The sequence below is a fragment of the Ovis canadensis genome, chromosome 12 (assembly GCF_042477335.2).
Source record: "Ovis canadensis isolate MfBH-ARS-UI-01 breed Bighorn chromosome 12, ARS-UI_OviCan_v2, whole genome shotgun sequence".
NCBI lineage: Eukaryota > Metazoa > Chordata > Mammalia > Artiodactyla > Bovidae > Ovis > Ovis canadensis.
The window spans coordinates 78,329,291-78,348,719 of record NC_091256.1 but is presented as its reverse complement, the minus strand read 5'-3'; the positions used below and the strand labels follow the sequence as shown (position 1 = coordinate 78,348,719).

Here is a 19,429-nt window from a genome sequence, read left to right as displayed (position 1 = left end):
ACTATATGCACAGCACTGAGATGAGGGCTTTGAAAAAATGGTTAAAATATTGAGAAATGGATGATAACCAAGTTGAATGAGGTGTCAATCTTCCTAGAGTATTCTAAACTTTCTACCTTAAAACTACCTTATAAATAAAACCATTTAATAATGACACCCTTTAGTTACAGCAATAAACGAACTTCTTTCTCAAAAGATCAAAGACTGAAATCTCTACTGAATTTTTCAGTGACTTCCACTATCAGCTAAATAAACAGATTTTATCTTAGGCTGGTATTCTAGACTCTTTAAAACCTGATAGATCTGATATGCAGAGCCTCATCTGACACTACTTCCCATGAACTATTCAAGCATCAATCACGAACTTCTCATTGTTCTCCACACATATGGCTAGGTTTTCTAACTCTGTATCTTTCACTGAGCCTGGAAGGACTTTCTCTTGTACATCTACATGTCGGAACTCTACTGCACACCTCAAAGTCAGCTTGAGGAAGCTGTCTTCCTCTATCCTTTGATCTTCAAACTCATACAGAATTTCACTACAGTTTTCCCATGGAGCTTATCTCATGAACCTGTGCTATGGTTATGTGTGTACCTTATTTGTTAATCTGGGAGCTCCTTAATAGAAGAACTTAACTCTCAACTACCTCTGTATTCCTATAATATCCAGCAGAGTCTGGGATTTGAAGAGAGGGAGTACAATTTAAAAATCCATTGTTTCCTATTGCTTAGATTTATCTCAATTTAAAAAATCTTATTGATATTGGGTATTTATATTATTTACAGCTTGTCCATATGCTTAAATAATAAATGGTTAAAAATCCTAGCAAGTTTCTGTGTCCACAGGATTATCTGCTTATAATAAATCTCTTGAAGTGGATAACCAGGCTAAAAAGTTAAACATTATTTTTCAGGATTCTGACACATACTACCAGTTTGTCCTTTATAATATCTAATTGTCCTTCCATCTGATTGTGGCTAGTTCCTCATGCCACAGGTATTGCTTCCTACCAGCTATACTCAAGAGATCAGAGTGCTCAGGTTATCTTTTATGTACTTAATGTATACGCAAAGTTTTCTGAAAATTAGATACCATAATCTAACTCCTAATATATTTGTATTATGTCTGCTGATGTGGGAGAGCTGGGTTTGATCCCTGGGTGGGGAAGACTCCCCTGGAGGAGGGCATGGCAACGCACTCCAGCATTCTTGCCTGGAGAATTCCATGGCGAGAGGAACCTGGGGGGCCATACAGTCCATGGGGTCGCAAAAAGTCAGACATGACTGACAACGAAGCACACAGCATATGTTTGCTGATAGCTCCCTCTGATTTCATAAATTCTAAATACTATAGAGAAACAGCTTGACCTATAAAAGCCATGAAATTTTCATATTTAGCAGGGGGAACCTGCATATCTTTTCAAAATCATAAATAAATAAAATTAACCATTTCTTTCTAGAGGCAAAAAGGCTATACACTTTGCCCTATAAATTTTATGTTTATAGATGCATACAAATTTTTTAACCATTAAATATTTAATATTTCACTAGAAGATCATATTAAATATTTAATGGATTAAAAAAAAACGTAAACACTACCTCCCAAAATAAATGCAGATAAACAAGTATGTGTGTTTGAAGATTTAAAGCTAAATGGAGAAGGAACTAATTCTATTTTTACCTTACTTTAACACTGTTCATTGGATGATATAATCCAATTCACTTTTAAGTGAATTTACTCATTGTTTCCTTCACCCACCCCAAATCTGTTTCTTCTTTGTGTAATGGCACCACCACTTTCCTGGACACCCTGGAAAAAAGTCTCAGTAACCTTCTTCTACTCTCACAGTCTCTCTTTACTGCCAGTCTAGTTGGTCACTAAATCATCTTAATACTAGCTCTTTCTCTGAAATGTTTTGGCAATGAAGTTTAGCCCTCTGCTTCAGTTTGTTTATTCATCCATTCACTTATCCTTTATTCTGGTGTCTCATCACAAACCATGGGAATACTACGCTTGGCACTAAGGATACAGCCATAAGCAAAAGAGACATGACCCTTGTCCTCATGAAGCTTAAGGGTCTAGTCACTAGGTAATGTCATCTTTTCTTGAACTATTACTATAATTATGTTTTCTGCTCTCTTTCCAATCTCCCTACTCTCCATTTGCACTGTACCAAGGCACTGAAATTACTTTCTCAATTATTGGCACATCAATCCTCCAAATAGGGAGCTCTGAAAGTCTACCGCAGAGCTACTGGCTCCCAAATGAACTCCTCCCTTCCCAGGATGACTAACACTTCAAACCATCCATAAACTGACCCCATACAGTCTTAAGTCTAAACACATTCTTTAATATACACCATGCTTCAATTATACCCAGTTACCTGCTATTCTAACACACCTTTACATTTCATGCCTTTGGGTCACTTATCCACACCTTTGTGCATTCAATGTCCTCTGTGACTTCTACTAGCAAAGTCCTATTCATCTTTAAAGTTCAGAGCCTTCTGTGAAGCTGTCTGAATCCAACCACTTACAGATATTTGTTCATCCCCTACTCTATACTCCTATAATACTGTTCTATTGAATCTCATTTGGTAATAATGTTTTTCACTCTGCTTAAAATGTAAATTCTAAGGACATTAAAAAAAATTTTAACCATCATTTTACTTTCTCAGTACCTAGCTTAAGTCTTTAAAACAACCTGACCAGCAACAGTATTATCAATAACTAGTATTATTTTAAAGTATAGAAAAATTAGAAATAAGCTAAATTTAAAAACACAACAGATAAAAGTCAACAGTGGAAAAGCATAGCATAATAAGATCAAAGGTTTTCAAGTCATGCTGCCTGGGTTCAAATCCCAGTTTCACTACCTGTTATATTAATCTTGGGTGAATTACTTAACTCCAAGTAAGAAAATGCTTTTTTAAAAACTAGATACAAGTAGTCAACAACAAAAGAATATAATCGTGAATGAAACACAGCAGAAAATTCTCCTAATTTTTGGTATACTATTCAAGTTTTGAAAACTTAAGAATGAGTACTCTGAAATCCTAGTCTAGTAACCTGAGAATAAAGTATTTTTACTTTGTTAGGAAACACAAACTTAACTAAATAAGAGACAAACATGATGACCTGGTGGGCATGTTCTGTGGCCCATTCTTCATCCAAGTTATCCAATCTGGCTTTGGAATGTTTGGGGCCCTCATTCTGTTCTCCTTTGGGTGGTGTTCTCGTGGCAAGAATCACATAATCCTTTTGTGAGGAACACTTAAAAACAAATTAGAAAAGCTTACTAGAGGGAAATGTCACCGAGGAATGCAAAGCCTTCATGATATGCAAAAACTGAGCAATATTCATAGCAGCTTAAACTGTCAATACCTGTGTTATAATGGAATGAATCTACAGGGAAACCAATTTTGATGGACAGCTCTACAGCATTTACCTCACATGTTATCTTTCAATATATTTAATACTAGCTCCTTATTTATTTGGCATCATGAATGCAAACCGTGTAGTGGTCCTTTACAATGGTTTACTAGACGACGGAAAGAACTGCATTTTAAAAATGTGTTTATTTATTCTTGGCTGCGTTGGTCTTCTCTGCTGTGCGTGGGCTTTCTCTAGTCGCAGTGCACAGGCTTCTCAATGCAGTGGCTTCTCTCACTGTGCAGCACGAGCTCTGGAGCAGAGGCTCTGCAGTTACGGCACACAAGCTTAGCTGCTCTGTGACATGAGGGATCTTCCTGGACCAGGGATCAAACCCCTGGCCCTTGCATTGGCAGGCGGATTCTTAACCACTGGACCACCAAGAAAGCCCCCTAAACTGTACATAAACTAAAAGATGACATGTTTGGTCAATTTTCTAGTTAATTTATTTTCTAAGTAATCTCAACAGATTAGATAATTCAACAAATATAAAATCCCTGGAAAATAAAGTAAGAAATGACCTTGTGCATCTTACTTTCACTGAAACAATGGTAGTGGGGAACTTGCTCATGTGGTCCACAGAAAAACAAAGGGGGTGTAGGACAGACAACCGAAGTGTTATTAGATGGATATTCCTCAGTTTTAATAGCAATTAAATGCTAACCAAAAGTGGGAATCCTGAAGATAAAATAGGGGAAAATTTACTAGCTCAGACTCATTACAGTGAAAATCTCCTACAAAGAAAGAGTAAAAGTACAAGGTAGCATGACGTTATCCTCACACATGACCTGAAATCCTAATCGTTAGTGTTACCCTGGAACAGAAAAGAAAAAATGGAAGAGAAATTATTTCAGTAAAAGTTATTTCCAGAATGTTACACTGAAATGAACACTGGGAACAGGTAGGCTCTGATTAAGAAAACTCTTTGCTTTCGTAAAATCTATGATTTTGAAAAGAAAAAGAAACTGACTCTGAGAATAGGAAACAGGCAAGCCTGAAAGCTTGAGGGGAAGGAGAGAATAGTGATGAGTCTGGAAAAAAAAGAGAAAGAAGCAAGTAGAATCCTGGCAGGAATGAAAAGGCAGCATGAAGAGAGAGTGGAATTCTCCCTAAATTGTGGGAGATTTACATGTGAGATGGCAGTTTTGCTGAGAAACGGGCTACGTGCAGTAAGGCAAGTCTGGAAAAAGGTATTTCTCCCTGACCTTTTACCTTTACTGATTATATCTCTGACTTTTCTTCCCTTCAGTTTTTAAAATAAAGGGAAGTAAAGATCCTTAAATAAAGGTTTCTAACAAAAAGAATCCCATATTAGATGTTAAGTAACCTGAACCTAAAAGAAGTTCAGCCAGAGAGGCTATCTGGCTGTCTGGTGAGAAGCCTCACGAGGCTTATGAGAAATCAGATTTGTGAAAACTCTTTGAATGTACCCATCTCTCAGGGCTACACTGACAATAACTAGGCACATTCAGAATGATGTTGAAAACGAGAATACCATGAAGGGGTATGAGCACATGGATTCTCTGCAGAGTGCATTCTTCTAAGTAGACAACATAGGATATCCAATTATAACAGAACATAGCTTAGGAATGTGCACAGAATCAGAACAAGGAACGTTAATTATGCAACTTGAATGTTCCAAAGCATCATGCTAAAATATCCAGGAGGAAACCTGTCCCAACAGACTTTTATTTGTTATTAGGCCTCAAAATCAATCCTTGGACCATAGTGCACTCTCCCCAAATAGAGTGAAGATGGAAGCAGCCGGTGCGCCTGCGTGACTCTGTCTGTCTGTTCACTGCTGTGTACTGCTGACAGTCCTCCCTGCTGATTAACACATCCTCCCATCAATCATAAAAAGTCAGTGGGTGCTTACGCTTTTTAAAGTAATTCTCCAAACAGTTGTTCCATTTTGTGTTGCTTTTTATGAGTTAACTCAAGAGGAAAATAAAATCTGTCTAATTTCCAAATTTTTCCCAGTCCCTTCCCTCCCTCTCCAGTCAATCAATATTAAAAAAAAATATCCAGTAAATGAGTGCCATGGTATGTAATAAAATATATGAGCTGTATTTGTTACAGGTCTGAGATGAGACAAACCCAAAATAAAACTGTCAAAAGCTACTTGTAAAGAATTCGACAACCTGGAATTAAAGATTAGAGGGGAGTAAAAATCACTTTGAAAAGACAATGAAATGTGAATAATCTGGTCAGTAAAATTCTAATTTTGGAGTTTTTACCTTATAAGTTACTTTTACATTATCAAAAGGGAATGTGTTCTGACTTGGGCAAACCTGGGTTACAGTCGTCTTCATTCCATCCCTTCATCACCTAAGTTGGGTTTACTACTAAATAGAATATTTTAACTTTAAAGTAAACAAATTAGTTTCATCAATAAATGCACAAGAAAAGATACATACCTGTCCTATTAAAAGACCAGAGACAAAAGCTTTTTCCTGGAGATTGATGTTTGAAAGATACTGGCCAACAGTCTCTTCTACAATGTAGGTTCTTCCCATTATTAAGAACTAATTCAACTTCCTAAATTACAAGAAAACATATACAGCATGTTTAGGCAAAAACCAGACTTTGCAATGGCTTTTCTTATAGGGGTAGCATAGAGAAACTGTACTAACCTGAAACTGTACTAATTCTCAACAGAGAGTTACAGGAAATGACTCTCAATCAACTACAGTTGACATGAGCAATAAGCCTAGTCCCATATCTCAGAAGACATGGAAAAGGAAATGGCAACCCACTCCAGTATTCTTGCCTGAAGAATTCCACAGACAGAAGAGCCTTGTGGGCTACAGTCCATGGGGTGGCAAAGAGTTGGACATGACTGAGTGACTATCACTCACATATCTCAGATAAAGAGAACACGAAACTAGTAAGCCACACACCAGATTTCTTATTGAAATCGACGACCCCTTGGTTGTATCATCTTTGGTAATTTACTGCTTAGCCTCTCTGTGTTCGTTTCTAAAATAGAAAAGATAATAATTTCTGAGGTGCTCAATGGGAGCTAAGGAGAATCATATTTATGCATTCAAGAAGCACACTACGGAGACATGCTATGTGCTAAAAACTGTGCTAAAGTGGGATGGCACAAAGATGAATAATACTTGGCCTCTGCCCTTGAGTGACTCAGAGTACAACTAGAATGATGGAAGTAAACAAAAGCAACGTAATAATAACAAAAACATGCAGAGCTTTCACTCGTGTAAGGCATTGTTCTAAATATTTAACATATGGTGACGTTTAATATTGACTCACACACACACACACGCACACGTACACAGGAAAAAAAAAAAAAGACATGATTCCAAAAACCTAAAAAGAGCCATAGAGACTCTGAAGAAACACAGTAGCAGCATTCTGAATATAGGTAATAGTCATTACCTGCAAAGAAATTCCAATCTTATTCAGGCAATAAAGCCCAGGCAATTCTAGATGTGCTGGGGTGTCTTATCTAACACCAGTAAAATAAACTGCCAGTCACAATGATTTTGCATTATTCTAAAACTAAAGCCCAGAGAATTGGTTCTGGTTTGAAATGGTCTATTAGATTATCTATTTTTTTTGTTTTGTTTTGTCTCAAAATGCATTAAATTTCTTTATAGCTCTCAGATTTGCACATATATTTGCTAAGTCTAGAACTATCCATCATTAGCGCCTCTATAAAGTTAAGGGGCTTTCCACTTTTAGCTCCTTCAGTTCAGTTCAGTTCAGTCGCTCAGTCGTGTCCAACTCTTTGCGACCCCATGAATCACAGCACGCCAGGCCTCCCTGTCCATCAGCAACTCCCGGAGTTCACTCAGACTCACATCCATCAAGTCAGTGATGCCATCCAGCCATCTCATCCTCTGTCGTCCCCTTCTCCTCCTGCCCCCAATCCCTCCCAGCATCAAAGTCTTTTCCAATGAGTCAACTCTTCGTATGAGGTGGAAAAAGTACTGGAGTTTCAGCTTTAGCATCATTCCTTCCAAAGAAATCCCAGGGCTGATCTCCTTCAGAATGGACTGGTTGGATCTCCTTGCAGTCCAAGGGACTCTCAAGAGTCTTCTCCAACACCACAGTTCAAAAGCATCAATTCTTCGGTGCTCAGTCTTCTTCACAGTCCAACTCTCACATCCATACATGACCACAAGAAAAACCATAGCCCTGACTAGATGAACCTTAGTCGGCAAAGTAACGTCTCTACTTTTGAATATGCTATCTACGTTGGTCATAACTTTCCTTCCAAGGAGTAAGCGTCTTTTAATTTCATGGCTGCAGTCACTATCTGCAGTGATTTTGGAGCCCCCAAAAATAAAGTCTGACACTGTTTCCCCACCTATTTCCCATGAAGTGATGGGACCGGATGCCATGATCTTCATTTTCTGAATGTAGAGCTTTAAGCTAACTTTTTTACTCTCCACTTTCACTTTCATCAAGAGGCTTTTTAGTTTTTCTTCACTTTCTGCCATAAGGGTGGTGTCATCTGCATATCTGAGGTTATTGATATTTCTCCTGGCAATCTTGATTCCAGCTTGTGTTTCTTCCAGTCCAGCATTCCTCATGATGTACTCTGCATAGAAGTTAAATAAGCAGGATGTACTCCTTTTCCTCTTTGGAACCAGTCTATTGTTCCATGTCCAGTTCTAACTGTTGCTTCCTGACCTGCATACAGATTTCTCAAGAGGCAGGTCAGGTGGTCTGGTATTCCCATCTCTTTCAGAATTTTCCACAGTTTATTGTGATCCATGCAGTCAAAGGCTTTGGCATAGTCAATAAAGCAGAAGTAGATGTTTTTCTGGAACTCTCTTGCTTTTTCCATGATCCAGAGGATGTTGGCAATTTGATCTCTGGTTCCTCTGCCTTTTCTAAAACCAGCTTGAACATCTGGAAGTTCACGGTTCACGTATTGCTGAAGCCTGGCCTGGAGAATTTTGAGGATTACTTTACTAGCATGTGAGATGCGTGTAATTGTGCGGTAGTTTGAGCATTCTTTGGCATTTCCTTTCTTTGGGATTGGAATGAAAACTGACCTTTTCCAGTCCTGTGGCCACTGCTGAGTTTTCCAAGTTTGCTGGCATATAAACTGCAGCATTTTCACAGCATCATCTTGCAGGATTTGAAATAGCTCAACTGGAATTCCATCACCTCCACTAGCTTTGTTCGTAGTGATGCTTTCTAAGGCCCACTTGACTTCACATTCCAGGATGTCTGGCTCTAGATGAGTGATCACACCATCGTGATTATGTAATTCTGTGTATTAAACTCTCTTCTACTTCTCATGCTATTCTACTCCTTTCCTTCTGCCCTAAATAATTCTTAATTCTTACAAGAAATAACAATGGTAGTCACTCCAAGGTAACTTTCTAATCTTACTTTTTCTAGTGTCATACACTAGCCATGTTAATATGTAAGAAACTGAATGCAATAGGAGGATGAGAATCTTTGGGTTTTGAAATCTAGTCGACTGCTGGATTTTCTTTTCCTTTAGTGTTCCCTCAAATATTTAAAATGTAACCAATCATACTAGACTAAAGGGTAATACTAAAAATGCAGATCTTCTCTTACATAGTTCAATTTTTCCTGAAATGCTGCATATCAGCAGAAGCTTTGGAAGTTGTTCAAAATCAGATTGAAACCATTCAACTTTCCTGGAGTCTAGTTTGTTAGTCTTCAAAATAAAGAATTTGGATCATAGCACATCTGAAAACCTAATTTTAGAATCCTGTAAGTCCAAATATAGAACATCTGTGTTTTCCAAACAGCAGATCAATAATGATGATATTTTGGGCCCAGGACATAATACGGGCTTCCCAGATAACTCAGTGATAAAGAATCTGCCTGCCAAGCAGGAGTCATGGATTCCATCCCTGTGTCAGAAAGACCCCCTGGAGAAAGAAATGGCAGCCCACTCCAGTACTGCCTGGAGAATTCCATGGACAGAGGAGCCTAATGGGCTACAGTCCATGGAGTGGCAAGGAGTCTGACATGACTTAGCAACTGAGCACATTTGCAAGACATAATACAGTACTGCACATACCAGAAACCTTATTTAAAGTGCTTAGAATATTTTAAGGTTTCTTTGGTGGCTCAGATAGTAAAGAATCTGCCAGCAATGCAGGAGACCAGGGTTCGATCCCTGGGTAGGGTAGAACCCCTGAAAGAGGAAATGGCAACCCACTCCAGTATTATTGCCTGGAGAATTCCATGGACAGAGGAGCCTGGTGGGCTACAGTTCACTGGTCACAAAGAGTAAGACAAGACTGAGTGACTAACACACACAGAATATTTGAGGGGAAAGAAATCCGAATGAAGCTCCTTTCTGGTATTCTCAAAGGTGGAAGGACGACATTATGAATGCTTCATTTTCAATAAAGAATTTAGCAAATTCTTTTCAAGAATAATCAAACGTGAAACAATTCCCAGATTCAGGTTAGAAACCATCGAATTATAATCTGTAAACTCTGTTACGGTGTCAGGATGGTTTTTAAGAATGTGTTTAAAAATTTCTGTTCCGACAGTTTTTCAATTTAACAATATAAACACAAGGCAACATTTTCTGCAACGCTACCTTAAAACATACAAATAAAAGCGACACTCAAACTCCATTTGGTTTCTTCCTGGAAATTCAACGGAACTCCTTACATTCGTTAAATCACTGTTACCCACCCCTGCCACCGAAAATAAACAAGAACACCTAAGCAAGACAAGTCTCAAAACTGGATCTGTGTTGTGTACGAGTGTCCGTCCGTATGTTTCCTATAGTCTGTCCCTTTCTTTTCCTCCTTGAAAAGGCAGCTCTGTGTCCGAGTGCACACATTACACACACACATGAATTCCACCCTCAAGTTGACTCACCTGTACTCAGACTATGCACACGTGGCAGACAAACCTGACGAACTGTCAGACCACCTGAGGAGGGGGTTAGCGTGTAAGTATAAGTCTCCAGGGACCAGATGCCCGTCCGGTCCCAATTCCACAGTCAGTGAATTCATCAGAAAGCGACGGACTTCCCGAAACACGGGGTCTCCGGAGTCAGGTGGCGCTGATTGATGACGTAAGCTGCCCCCCCCCCGCCTCCGGCTTTTACCGCAGCATCTCAGCCAAAGGTACTGCGGTCGCCACCCCGCCCCCTTCTGGGCGCCATTGAGAGCGTGGCAGTGGCCCAGCGCCTGCTGTCCGGCCCTGCCAAGACCGATGCCCTCTAGTGGCTCAGTGTCTAGAAACCGCCAAAGAGGACGACCCATGGCATCCCGAAGCTTTGACGGTAAGGTTGCCTTGCTCTTCGGGGAGGAGCGTGGGTTAACGAGGGCGCCACCTCGCGGAGGAGTGGTCCATGCGCAGGCGAGAGTCGGGGGCCGGGGGTGAAAGAAGGAAGCGGAATAGGTGGTGCGGAATAGGACTGACGGAAGGGATTGGAAAAAACTACGTTTCCCAGAAGCCCGCGCGGCTTGAAGCTGGGCGGAGAGACGGGTGAAAGAAAGCCGGATAGCGGCCTGCAAGACAGGGTCAGAGGCTGCCTCTGAACTCGGATTCCCAGGGTGCACAGCTTCCGGCGGCTGCGCGCTCTTTGCGAGCGCGGGCGCTGTGGCGCGTCTAGTGCCGCGGCTAACACAGAGATCTATTTCCCAGGGTCCCGCCGCGGAAGTCTCCGGCGGGCGGGCGCGCGCGAGCCACCGAGTGAGGAGGCCGAGGCGGCCGCCCAGACTTCTGGGTCCTCTGGGTCTTCGCCTTTCTTTTCCGTTTCTGCCGCGTCGACCGCTGCCGCCGCGGTCCACGGCCCAGTCGACATGGCGGCGGTGTTGCAGCAGGTCCTGGAGCGCACGGAGCTGAACAAGCTGCCTAAGTCCGTCCAGAACAAACTTGAGAAGTTTCTTGCTGACCAGCAGTCCGAGATCGACGGCCTGAAGGGGCGGCACGAGAAATTTAAGGTGGAGAGCGGTAAGTGCGGCGCTCTTCCCGCCCTGGTTTCTGGGCCCGACCCTACAGCGATGGCTGGTCTCCCCTTGCAAGCTCGCTGTGCCCACAACTTCCCTGGTAGCATCGCTTCTCCGGCTCGGTGGGCACCGTAGGCCTTCTCTCAACTACCCGCCCTCCCGGTTTGATACGAAGGAGCTTTTTTGTTTTTAAACTCTGACTGTACGTGGAGTTTCCTTTTGTTTGTAATTAGAGTGGTCGCATTTAGGAAAACCTAACGATGTCCAGCAAACCCATTGTGGTGATTTGAGTCTATTTACTCGTCTCTGAGAGTGGGCGACTCTTGACTCTTCTAAGCCTATCTGTATGTTGCACTTTAAATGACAGTAGTTTTTGCCGTTTTCTAGTAGTCTATGTTCAGAGGCCTGTGTCTAATTGATAACTTCCTGAATTTGTTCTGACTGTCGCTTTGGTCCGGTGATGAACTAAATGTACAGAAAACGAGTAGGTGCCTAAGACAGCGCTGGAAGCACAGTAGACGTGCAGATGTTTAATATATCTGACTTCTCTCAAAAGTTGAAGTTTGATAGAAAATATATTGTCTGTTTACAAATACCTGTAGTATACCCACACATAAGAAAGTTCTTGACATAGTGACTTGAACAACGTTTAGGAAAGATTAAGATCATAGTGATTACCCGTGGTAAAATGTCGATACAGAATTGATGTTGAAAATTAAACCGTTTGTGTGTCTTGGTTTACCAGTTTTTGGGGGGTAGGTTGGGGTGGGGATTGTAACTGGGTTTTTTTTGCTAAGTGTATTGAAACTCCTTAAGTAAGTTTTCGTATAAAAAAACAAAACAGTTGTCATTGTCAAGCAGAATTGATGTTGAAAATTATCTGAATCCCAACACTGAATATAGTACACTGCATTGTATTTGTTAATTTGCACAGTAAATATTGAATGTCTTCCATGTGACTGATTTTGCTAATCAGTAAGTTATCAGTTGCTTCCCTTGGAAAGTTAACAAATATTTTTACATAAATTTAGTAATTTTGTATGTTCAGGTGTTATTTTGGCTATTTTAATACAAGCCTTTTTAAAACAAAGCAGTTATTAACCTAAATGATTTTCTTTTCCATTTAATGTTTTTGTTGTTATTGTTTGCTTTATGCTAAGAAGTGAATTGATGTGTGGGGGAAATACCATGATAAATAAGACATGTTGCCAGCCTTGAGGAATTTCATAATCTTGTGGAATAAACATAAAAATTATTTATTAAAACCCTATTCAGGCTTTATTTTCTTATATGCATATAAGTCAGCTGGAAATGTTGCATTGAAGTCCTTTACCGTACTGGCTATTTGTCTTTACTCAGATTCGCTCTTATATGAAGTGTGGGTTCCAATATTATGTCCTAAATCTTAAAATCAAGGTTATTAAAAATAAGTAACAATGTTGACAGTGTACATGTGTGTGTTTGATTTTTTCTTTTTTTCCTCTGATCATCTGTAGAACAACAATACTTTGAGATTGAGAAGAGACTGTCCCACAGTCAGGAGAGACTTGTGAATGAAACCCGGGAGTGTCAAAGCTTGCGGCTTGAGCTAGAGAAGCTCAGTAAGTATTTAATTATGTCTTTCTAATATTCTTGGGATATTGAGGTCGGCTACTCCTTTAGACACTTTGAGAATATTTAATTACTATATATGAAAATATTGGTTATCCTTATTTTAATTTATGGTAATATTAGGGTTTTTTATTTTCATTCAGCGGTAAAGACATTGAAAGAGTACAGGGCTTGTTGGTCAGGAGGTATGGGTTCTAGTTCTGACTGCTGTTAAAAGCTCTTTTGTCATATAAATCGTGATAGTGTTCATTGTTTACAAAATGGCTAGGACCACTTGTCTGTCTACTTCCAACAACTGTATATGTCAAGTGAGATGTGTATGAAAGCATTTTGAAAAGGCTAAAGTGCTATGCAACTGAAAAAGTAGAGAGTGACTTAATTATGTTGAAAAAGCCTGTTCTATTATAATATTTGTGTTTTAACTCTCATTATAATTTTTATAAATATTTATAAATCTAAGGATGCAATTTCCGCTTTAAGGTGTAATTTCCTTGAAAGCTGAGCAGCCAGTTTTCTTCATAAGTTTTCTTACATCACTGCTGCTACTGCTGCAAGTCCTAAAAATACATAAGATCTCAAAGATGATGTGTTTTATGTGCTTGGTTTGCAGTATAAAAAAAGCAAATTTAGGGAGATCTTTATAGAGTAGGGACATCATAATATTTATTACTAGATACAGCTGGATTTTAATTTGATTGGGAATGCGAGAAGCTAATAAGAGAAAAACTGAAGCATCAGTCTTCTTAACTGAGTCCATGCCCACTGGCTGTATGTTTGAGTTGAAATTGTTTTTGGCTAATTTTGGCACATCTCATTTTTAAAACATGAGGTATACATATGATGGTATGTATACATTTGTAATGAGAGTATAAATAGTTATTGAGTAGCTGCGTGTGACTCATCACCTATACATTGTTTTATCTTGGCATAGAAAATAAAAGGTTTGTAGAGCAGTAGTGCTAAAAAAATTCAAGAAAGTAACTGATCACAGCTTCTTATATGAAATCTGGAAAGGGGAGAGGGAGGAGAAGATGGGGATAAACCTAGATAGACACACCTTGCTGGGTGTACAGTTTTGTTTTTTTTTTTTGTAGGTTATTCTGAATTTGTAAGTTTAGAAAGCTGTAATAGCATTAAACTATATAAAAAATCTAGACTAAATTAGCAGAATTTTTTTTGTTTTAATAAGCCAGTTTAACTTGGAAATAGTAATAACTGCTTATTAAATCACTAGTACATAAGAGGTGTTTTAGTGGAAGAAAATTTCAGAACGTGTATTCTTCCTAATTATCGACATACATTTAAAACAGAAACTATAAGGGGAGGTAACACTTTGTGGGTGGAGATCCTAGGACTGAAAATTCAGTATAACTGAATTTCAGTATAGCTGAATTATATATACGTAAAATTACATATAGCTCTTCTTAAGGCCATAAACCAGCTGAATTACGTTTATCCGTTATTGTGATGTATTCTGTACACACTTTATTTGGTCTCTTGATTTTTGTCTTTTTGTACTTAATTTTTAAATTTGTAAATATAGTTCAGTTTTTTATGATTGACTTAGAAGATGTCATTGAAAAATAAGGAAATGAGTAATTGCAAATACTTTCTCCTAAGAATGTTGGCTAGAATGATTGCAAATATGATTTTGGAAACAGGACAGCATATTGTAAAAGTTGTACTAGAAATGCAGTAAATTTGGGTTGTACTTAAGAATTTGAAATGCAGTGCTGTACAACTCAACCTTTCTGAAACTCAGTTTCTTAATTTCAAAGTGTGTATGGGTGACAGTTGAATAAAAACTGTCATTGCAGATTTTAGGCTTACGTGTGTGACAGTCATAAAATTCCTTTTATCCAGACAGTCAATTGAAGGCACTTACCGAGAAAAACAAGGAACTTGAAGTTGCTCAGGATCGCAATATTGCCATTCAGGTAATAGTTATTCCTCTGAATAAAGCTAATTGTGAACATGATACTTGAGGAATTTTTCTGTTCTAATTGTGCTTATTGTTCGTTTAGTCAGTGGGAAGATGAAATATGTTTAATTAGGAGAAGCTACTAACAAAAATGTGTATACATAAATTTCTTAGTGGGATTTTATGTTGTAATGATTAATTGAACATTCCTTTTACTTATTGGAAAATATGAGTACTTGATATAAAAAAAAACACATTTGCTATTAGCTCTGTAGCTCTTAAGTCATGATTTTTAAAAAGGGGTTTTTTTTTGCATTGTAACTAAAATACCATAATTTTGTAAGTAGGGTAGACATTCAGGCTGTATGTGCCTAGTCGCTCCGTTGCCTCCTACTCTTTGTGACCACATGGACTGTAACCCACCAGGCTCCTCTATCCATGGGATTCTCCAGGCAAGAATACTGGAGTGAGTTGCCATGCCCTCCCCCAGGGGATCTTCCCAACCCAGGGATCAAACCCAGGTCTCCCACATTGCAGGCAGATTCTTTACCATCTGAGCCACCAGGGAAGCCCAGGCGTTCATAGATCCATCCATATCCATCCACCCACTCACCTACTTACCTACCATTCTTCTAGAAATTACCTATTTAACACTTACTGTTGCCCAGGCATTATTTCAAGTATTTCAGTGCAATTGGGGATATGGGTGAATCTACACTGATAATCATTTCTTTAGAGTAGTGATTAAGAATAACAGTGGTGGTGATCACAAGGATTGCAGGCCAGTTTGTTTAATAAAGTGATCATACCTAGTGATTCTTTGACCAGATAGACCCTCAGACTCTTGCCATTGCTTTTTAAAAAATTTGCTTTTGATTTGAGGTTAAGAAATACATACAGAAAGTATTTATAGTAGGAAAGAGTGATAGACTTGATTCTATAGAAATGTAAAATTTTCTACATAGAAACAACAAATAGAATCACCAAAAAGTATTTTCTCATTAAAAACATGACTATACATATATACATATATATATATCTTTAATACATGACTACTTTCAAATTATAAAAAAACCATTCAAGGGGGAAAATGGGCAAGGGAGTTTTTAAAAACATAGGAAGCTGTACAAATAGCCAATAACAATATGATATGTTATTCTGCTTCACTCATAATCAGGAAAATGCAGATAATGTAACAGGATATAATTATTTTTTACCTCCGCATGTTAACATTGGTTTTTCTTTTTTTCTCTGTTCATTTTTTAAGCATAATCTTCAGTGGCTTGAGATAGGCAGTTATGACTTAAATGCCTATAAATTGCCATTGTCTTGGTACCAAGTAATTGGTCAAAATATATTAAGGGTTTTAAGTAATTCCATTTCTGGGCCTATTTCTTGAGAAATAATTTGAACCAGGATATAGTGATAGTTGTCGGTTTTATGACAGAAAAATCAGAAGTAAATCAAGTTTCCTATAAAGGCTTGTTGAAGTAATTATATAACTATATGACACTTACCAAGTGAGTAGAAACTGACATGGGAAATTTTTTTTTTTAACTTTTTATTTTGTTTTGGAATATAGCCGGTTAACAAACAACATTGTGATATTTTCAGGTAAATAGCATAGGAATCCAGCCATACATACACATGTGTCCATTCTTCCCCAAGCTCCTCTCCCATCCAGATTGGAAATTATTTTTGTGAATCTAGGAAAAGTAATTTAAAAAATCTAGGATATGAACAGAAGTGTTGAGATTGTGGGTAATTTTTAAACATTTTGATGTATAAGCCATGAGAAAGAAAATCAAGCAAACTTAAACCACTGCTAATGATAATTAAAATGCCAATTCCATGTTCATTTCTTTATAATTGATCAACTTGATTTCCTTATTTAAATATATTATGCTTATTCCTTTATGTGACAGAGCCAGTTTACAAGGACGAAGGAAGAATTGGAAGCTGAGAAAAGAGACTTAATTAGAACCAATGAGAGACTGTCTCAAGAACTTGAATATTTAACAGGTATGAAGAAGTACCTTTAACTTCTAACTTCACTCTTTCTCTTCTAATAGAGCTAAGATTAAATGCCCAGTCCATTTCTATTGGCTGGTGTTTGTCATAGCTCAGAGTAGATTTCAGTGTAATGTATCAGATCATTCTAAGTACTTAAAGAATGCTACAGACAAGTACACAAATGAAAAACATCTCAAAGAATTTGGACCAAGGTTTATGTACCACAATATGGTTTATAGTATCGAAGTTGGGAACTTGTTTAGGTGTTCGGTTGAAGAGGCTGAACGCCTTCATTTTGTACAGGCATCCTTACTGATAAAGCTGTCCACAAGCATTCAATTTAGGGACCTAAAAGGAGAGCCCATATATGAAAGGGCAGACTGAAGGAATTAGGAAGCAAGAATATAGAATATAATATATAATAGAGTTGCTATATTTAATTAAATGTGACTCTTAAGCAGTTTAATGGTGTCCAATTCCCTTTGGGTCCTTTTTCTAAGAGTTTTGAGAAATGTTATTTCTGCCAAAGAAAGAATAAATATTTATTTTACTATACAATAATAGTCAATTTGGTAACTAGTCTCAGAAAAAAAGTTACTTTTGATCAACTAGTGGGTAGGTAAAATTAAGTTTTCTCATAAAAACCTGCATGTAAGGAATATAAGAGAAATTACACATATATCCTGGCGGTTTTGAGTATAAATTTTTGATATCTATACTTGCTTTTTAACTTAAGAAATGGCTAATTTGTGAATTTTTAATAAACTTTTGGTTAATATGAGGAAATTAATGTTAATATGGTATATTTAACTTTACATATTGCATTTAAAATAACCAGTATAATTTGCATATTTGGTTGGATGCATGAATTTGGTTTCATTTAAAATTAAATTTGTGATTAAGCATGGCAAAAGCAAGTTAAAATAGTAGAATTGAGAACTACTTATTTAGATGTTTATGTTCCTAGAGATGCATCTTTGATATTTGGTTCCTCTGAGCATTAATCAATCATTTTCCCTTTCTCTTCTGACCTTTCTAGAGGATTTTAAACGTCTAAATGAAAAATTTAAGGAAAGCAATGCAACAAAGGGTGAGCTTCAGTTAAAACTGGATGAACTTCAAGCTTCTGATGTTTCTGTTAAGGTGAGAAACAAGTTAATTTCTAATGTACAAAATACAATGTTTGCTTTATATGCACCCAAATTATATTTTAAGTATAGGCAGATTATCTATAAAATAATTAAAAGCTATATTTTTTTACTATCACAGGATTAAGTTTTAAGACAATTTTGATTGAACTGTTTTGCTTATGGGATATTTAAATTTCATATAGTGTTTATCTGGTTCTGTTTTCTGTTAAGAATACATGCAAATACTTATTTCTATTATAAAATAAAATTCTGTTTTTGTCCCTTAGCTACACACAAAAACTTTTGAATGACCATGTATTAATCTTTCACCATAAACCTTTTTTTCTCGGATTTCCTTAGTATCGAGAAAAGCGCCTGGAGCAAGAAAAGGAGTTGTTACACAATCAGAATACTTGGCTCAATACAGAGTTGAAAACCAAAACTGATGAACTTCTGGCTCTCGGCAGAGAAAAAGGAAATGAAATTCTAGAGCTTAAATGTAATCTTGAAAACAAAAAAGAGGAGGTAAGTTAGTAAACTTACCAAAATGTAAGTTGTTGGTTACAACTTATGTTTGTGTGCCAACTTATACAAATTTACTTAGTGGAATACCAAATTAAATATTTTGTAAGATTAGGGATTCAAATGTGGAAGATACAACACATAAACAGTTGGCCTCAAAAGTTAACCAATTGCATTTAAATAAAGAACTTAAGATATTTGATGAAAATTTTGATACTATCTTCTGACTTACAGTGTATCTTTCCTAAGATACATGTTTGAGAAGTGGTGGTTAGATTCTGTGAGCTAGATCCAAAACGTGTTCTTGTGTGAGCTGTTAGTTTTCATTTTAAGCATTCATCTTATTTTCTTAAGCATTCATATTTTATATTAAATGCTTTTTTAAAAAATAATTATTTATTTTGGGGGATGCTGGGTTTTCATTGTTGCAAGCAGGCTTTCCCTAGTTGTAGCTTGTGGGGGCCACTCTCTGTTTGCAGCTCACAGGCTCTAGAATGTCAGCTCAGTAGTTGTGGCCTGTAAGCTTAGCAGCCACATGGCATGTGGAGTCCTTCTACACCAGGGATCAAACCTGGGTCCCCTGCATTGGCAGGTGGATTGTTAACCACTGGGCCACCAGGGAGGTCCTATAAAATGCTTTTTTGGTAGGTGGGGATTGTTTTGCTTTTACTTTGCAGTGAAACTTTGTATCAAATTTCAGTTAATACAGTATCCACTACCACCCCCAACCCCCACCCAACTCTGCATTTTTGTTTCTAGGTTTCTAGAATGGAAGAACAGATGAATGGCCTGAAAGCATCAAATGAGAATCTTCAAAAGCATGTAGAGGATCTGTTGACCAAACTGAAAGAGGTATCAGTTCAGTTCAG

General features: G+C 37.8%; 2 protein-coding genes across 3 annotated transcripts in view; one reads left to right on the top strand and one right to left on the bottom strand.

Annotated features, from left to right (window-relative positions):
- ODR4 (odr-4 GPCR localization factor homolog) overlaps positions 1-10,713 on the bottom strand; it is a 38,568-nt gene extending 27,855 nt beyond the window's left edge. For both annotated transcript variants that reach the window (XM_069544146.1, XM_069544147.1), the window contains exons 1-3: positions 10,285-10,713; positions 5,850-5,970; positions 3,139-3,273 (exon numbers count right to left, since the gene is read on the bottom strand). In XM_069544146.1, coding sequence (XP_069400247.1) covers positions 3,139-3,273; positions 5,850-5,948 — 234 coding nt within the window. In that variant the 5' untranslated portion in view covers positions 5,949-5,970; positions 10,285-10,713. The remainder of the gene's footprint in view (positions 1-3,138; positions 3,274-5,849; positions 5,971-10,284) is intronic.
- The window catches only part of TPR (translocated promoter region, nuclear basket protein), a 63,680-nt gene continuing 54,724 nt past the window's right edge, over positions 10,474-19,429 (top strand). Inside the window, exons 1-8 of the mRNA XM_069544140.1 lie at positions 10,474-10,693; positions 11,059-11,367; positions 12,860-12,964; positions 14,838-14,911; positions 16,821-16,917; positions 17,948-18,051; positions 18,399-18,563; positions 19,320-19,412. Of these exons, the coding sequence (XP_069400241.1) occupies positions 10,624-10,693; positions 11,059-11,367; positions 12,860-12,964; positions 14,838-14,911; positions 16,821-16,917; positions 17,948-18,051; positions 18,399-18,563; positions 19,320-19,412 (1,017 nt within the window). The 5' untranslated portion in view covers positions 10,474-10,623. The remainder of the gene's footprint in view (positions 10,694-11,058; positions 11,368-12,859; positions 12,965-14,837; positions 14,912-16,820; positions 16,918-17,947; positions 18,052-18,398; positions 18,564-19,319; positions 19,413-19,429) is intronic.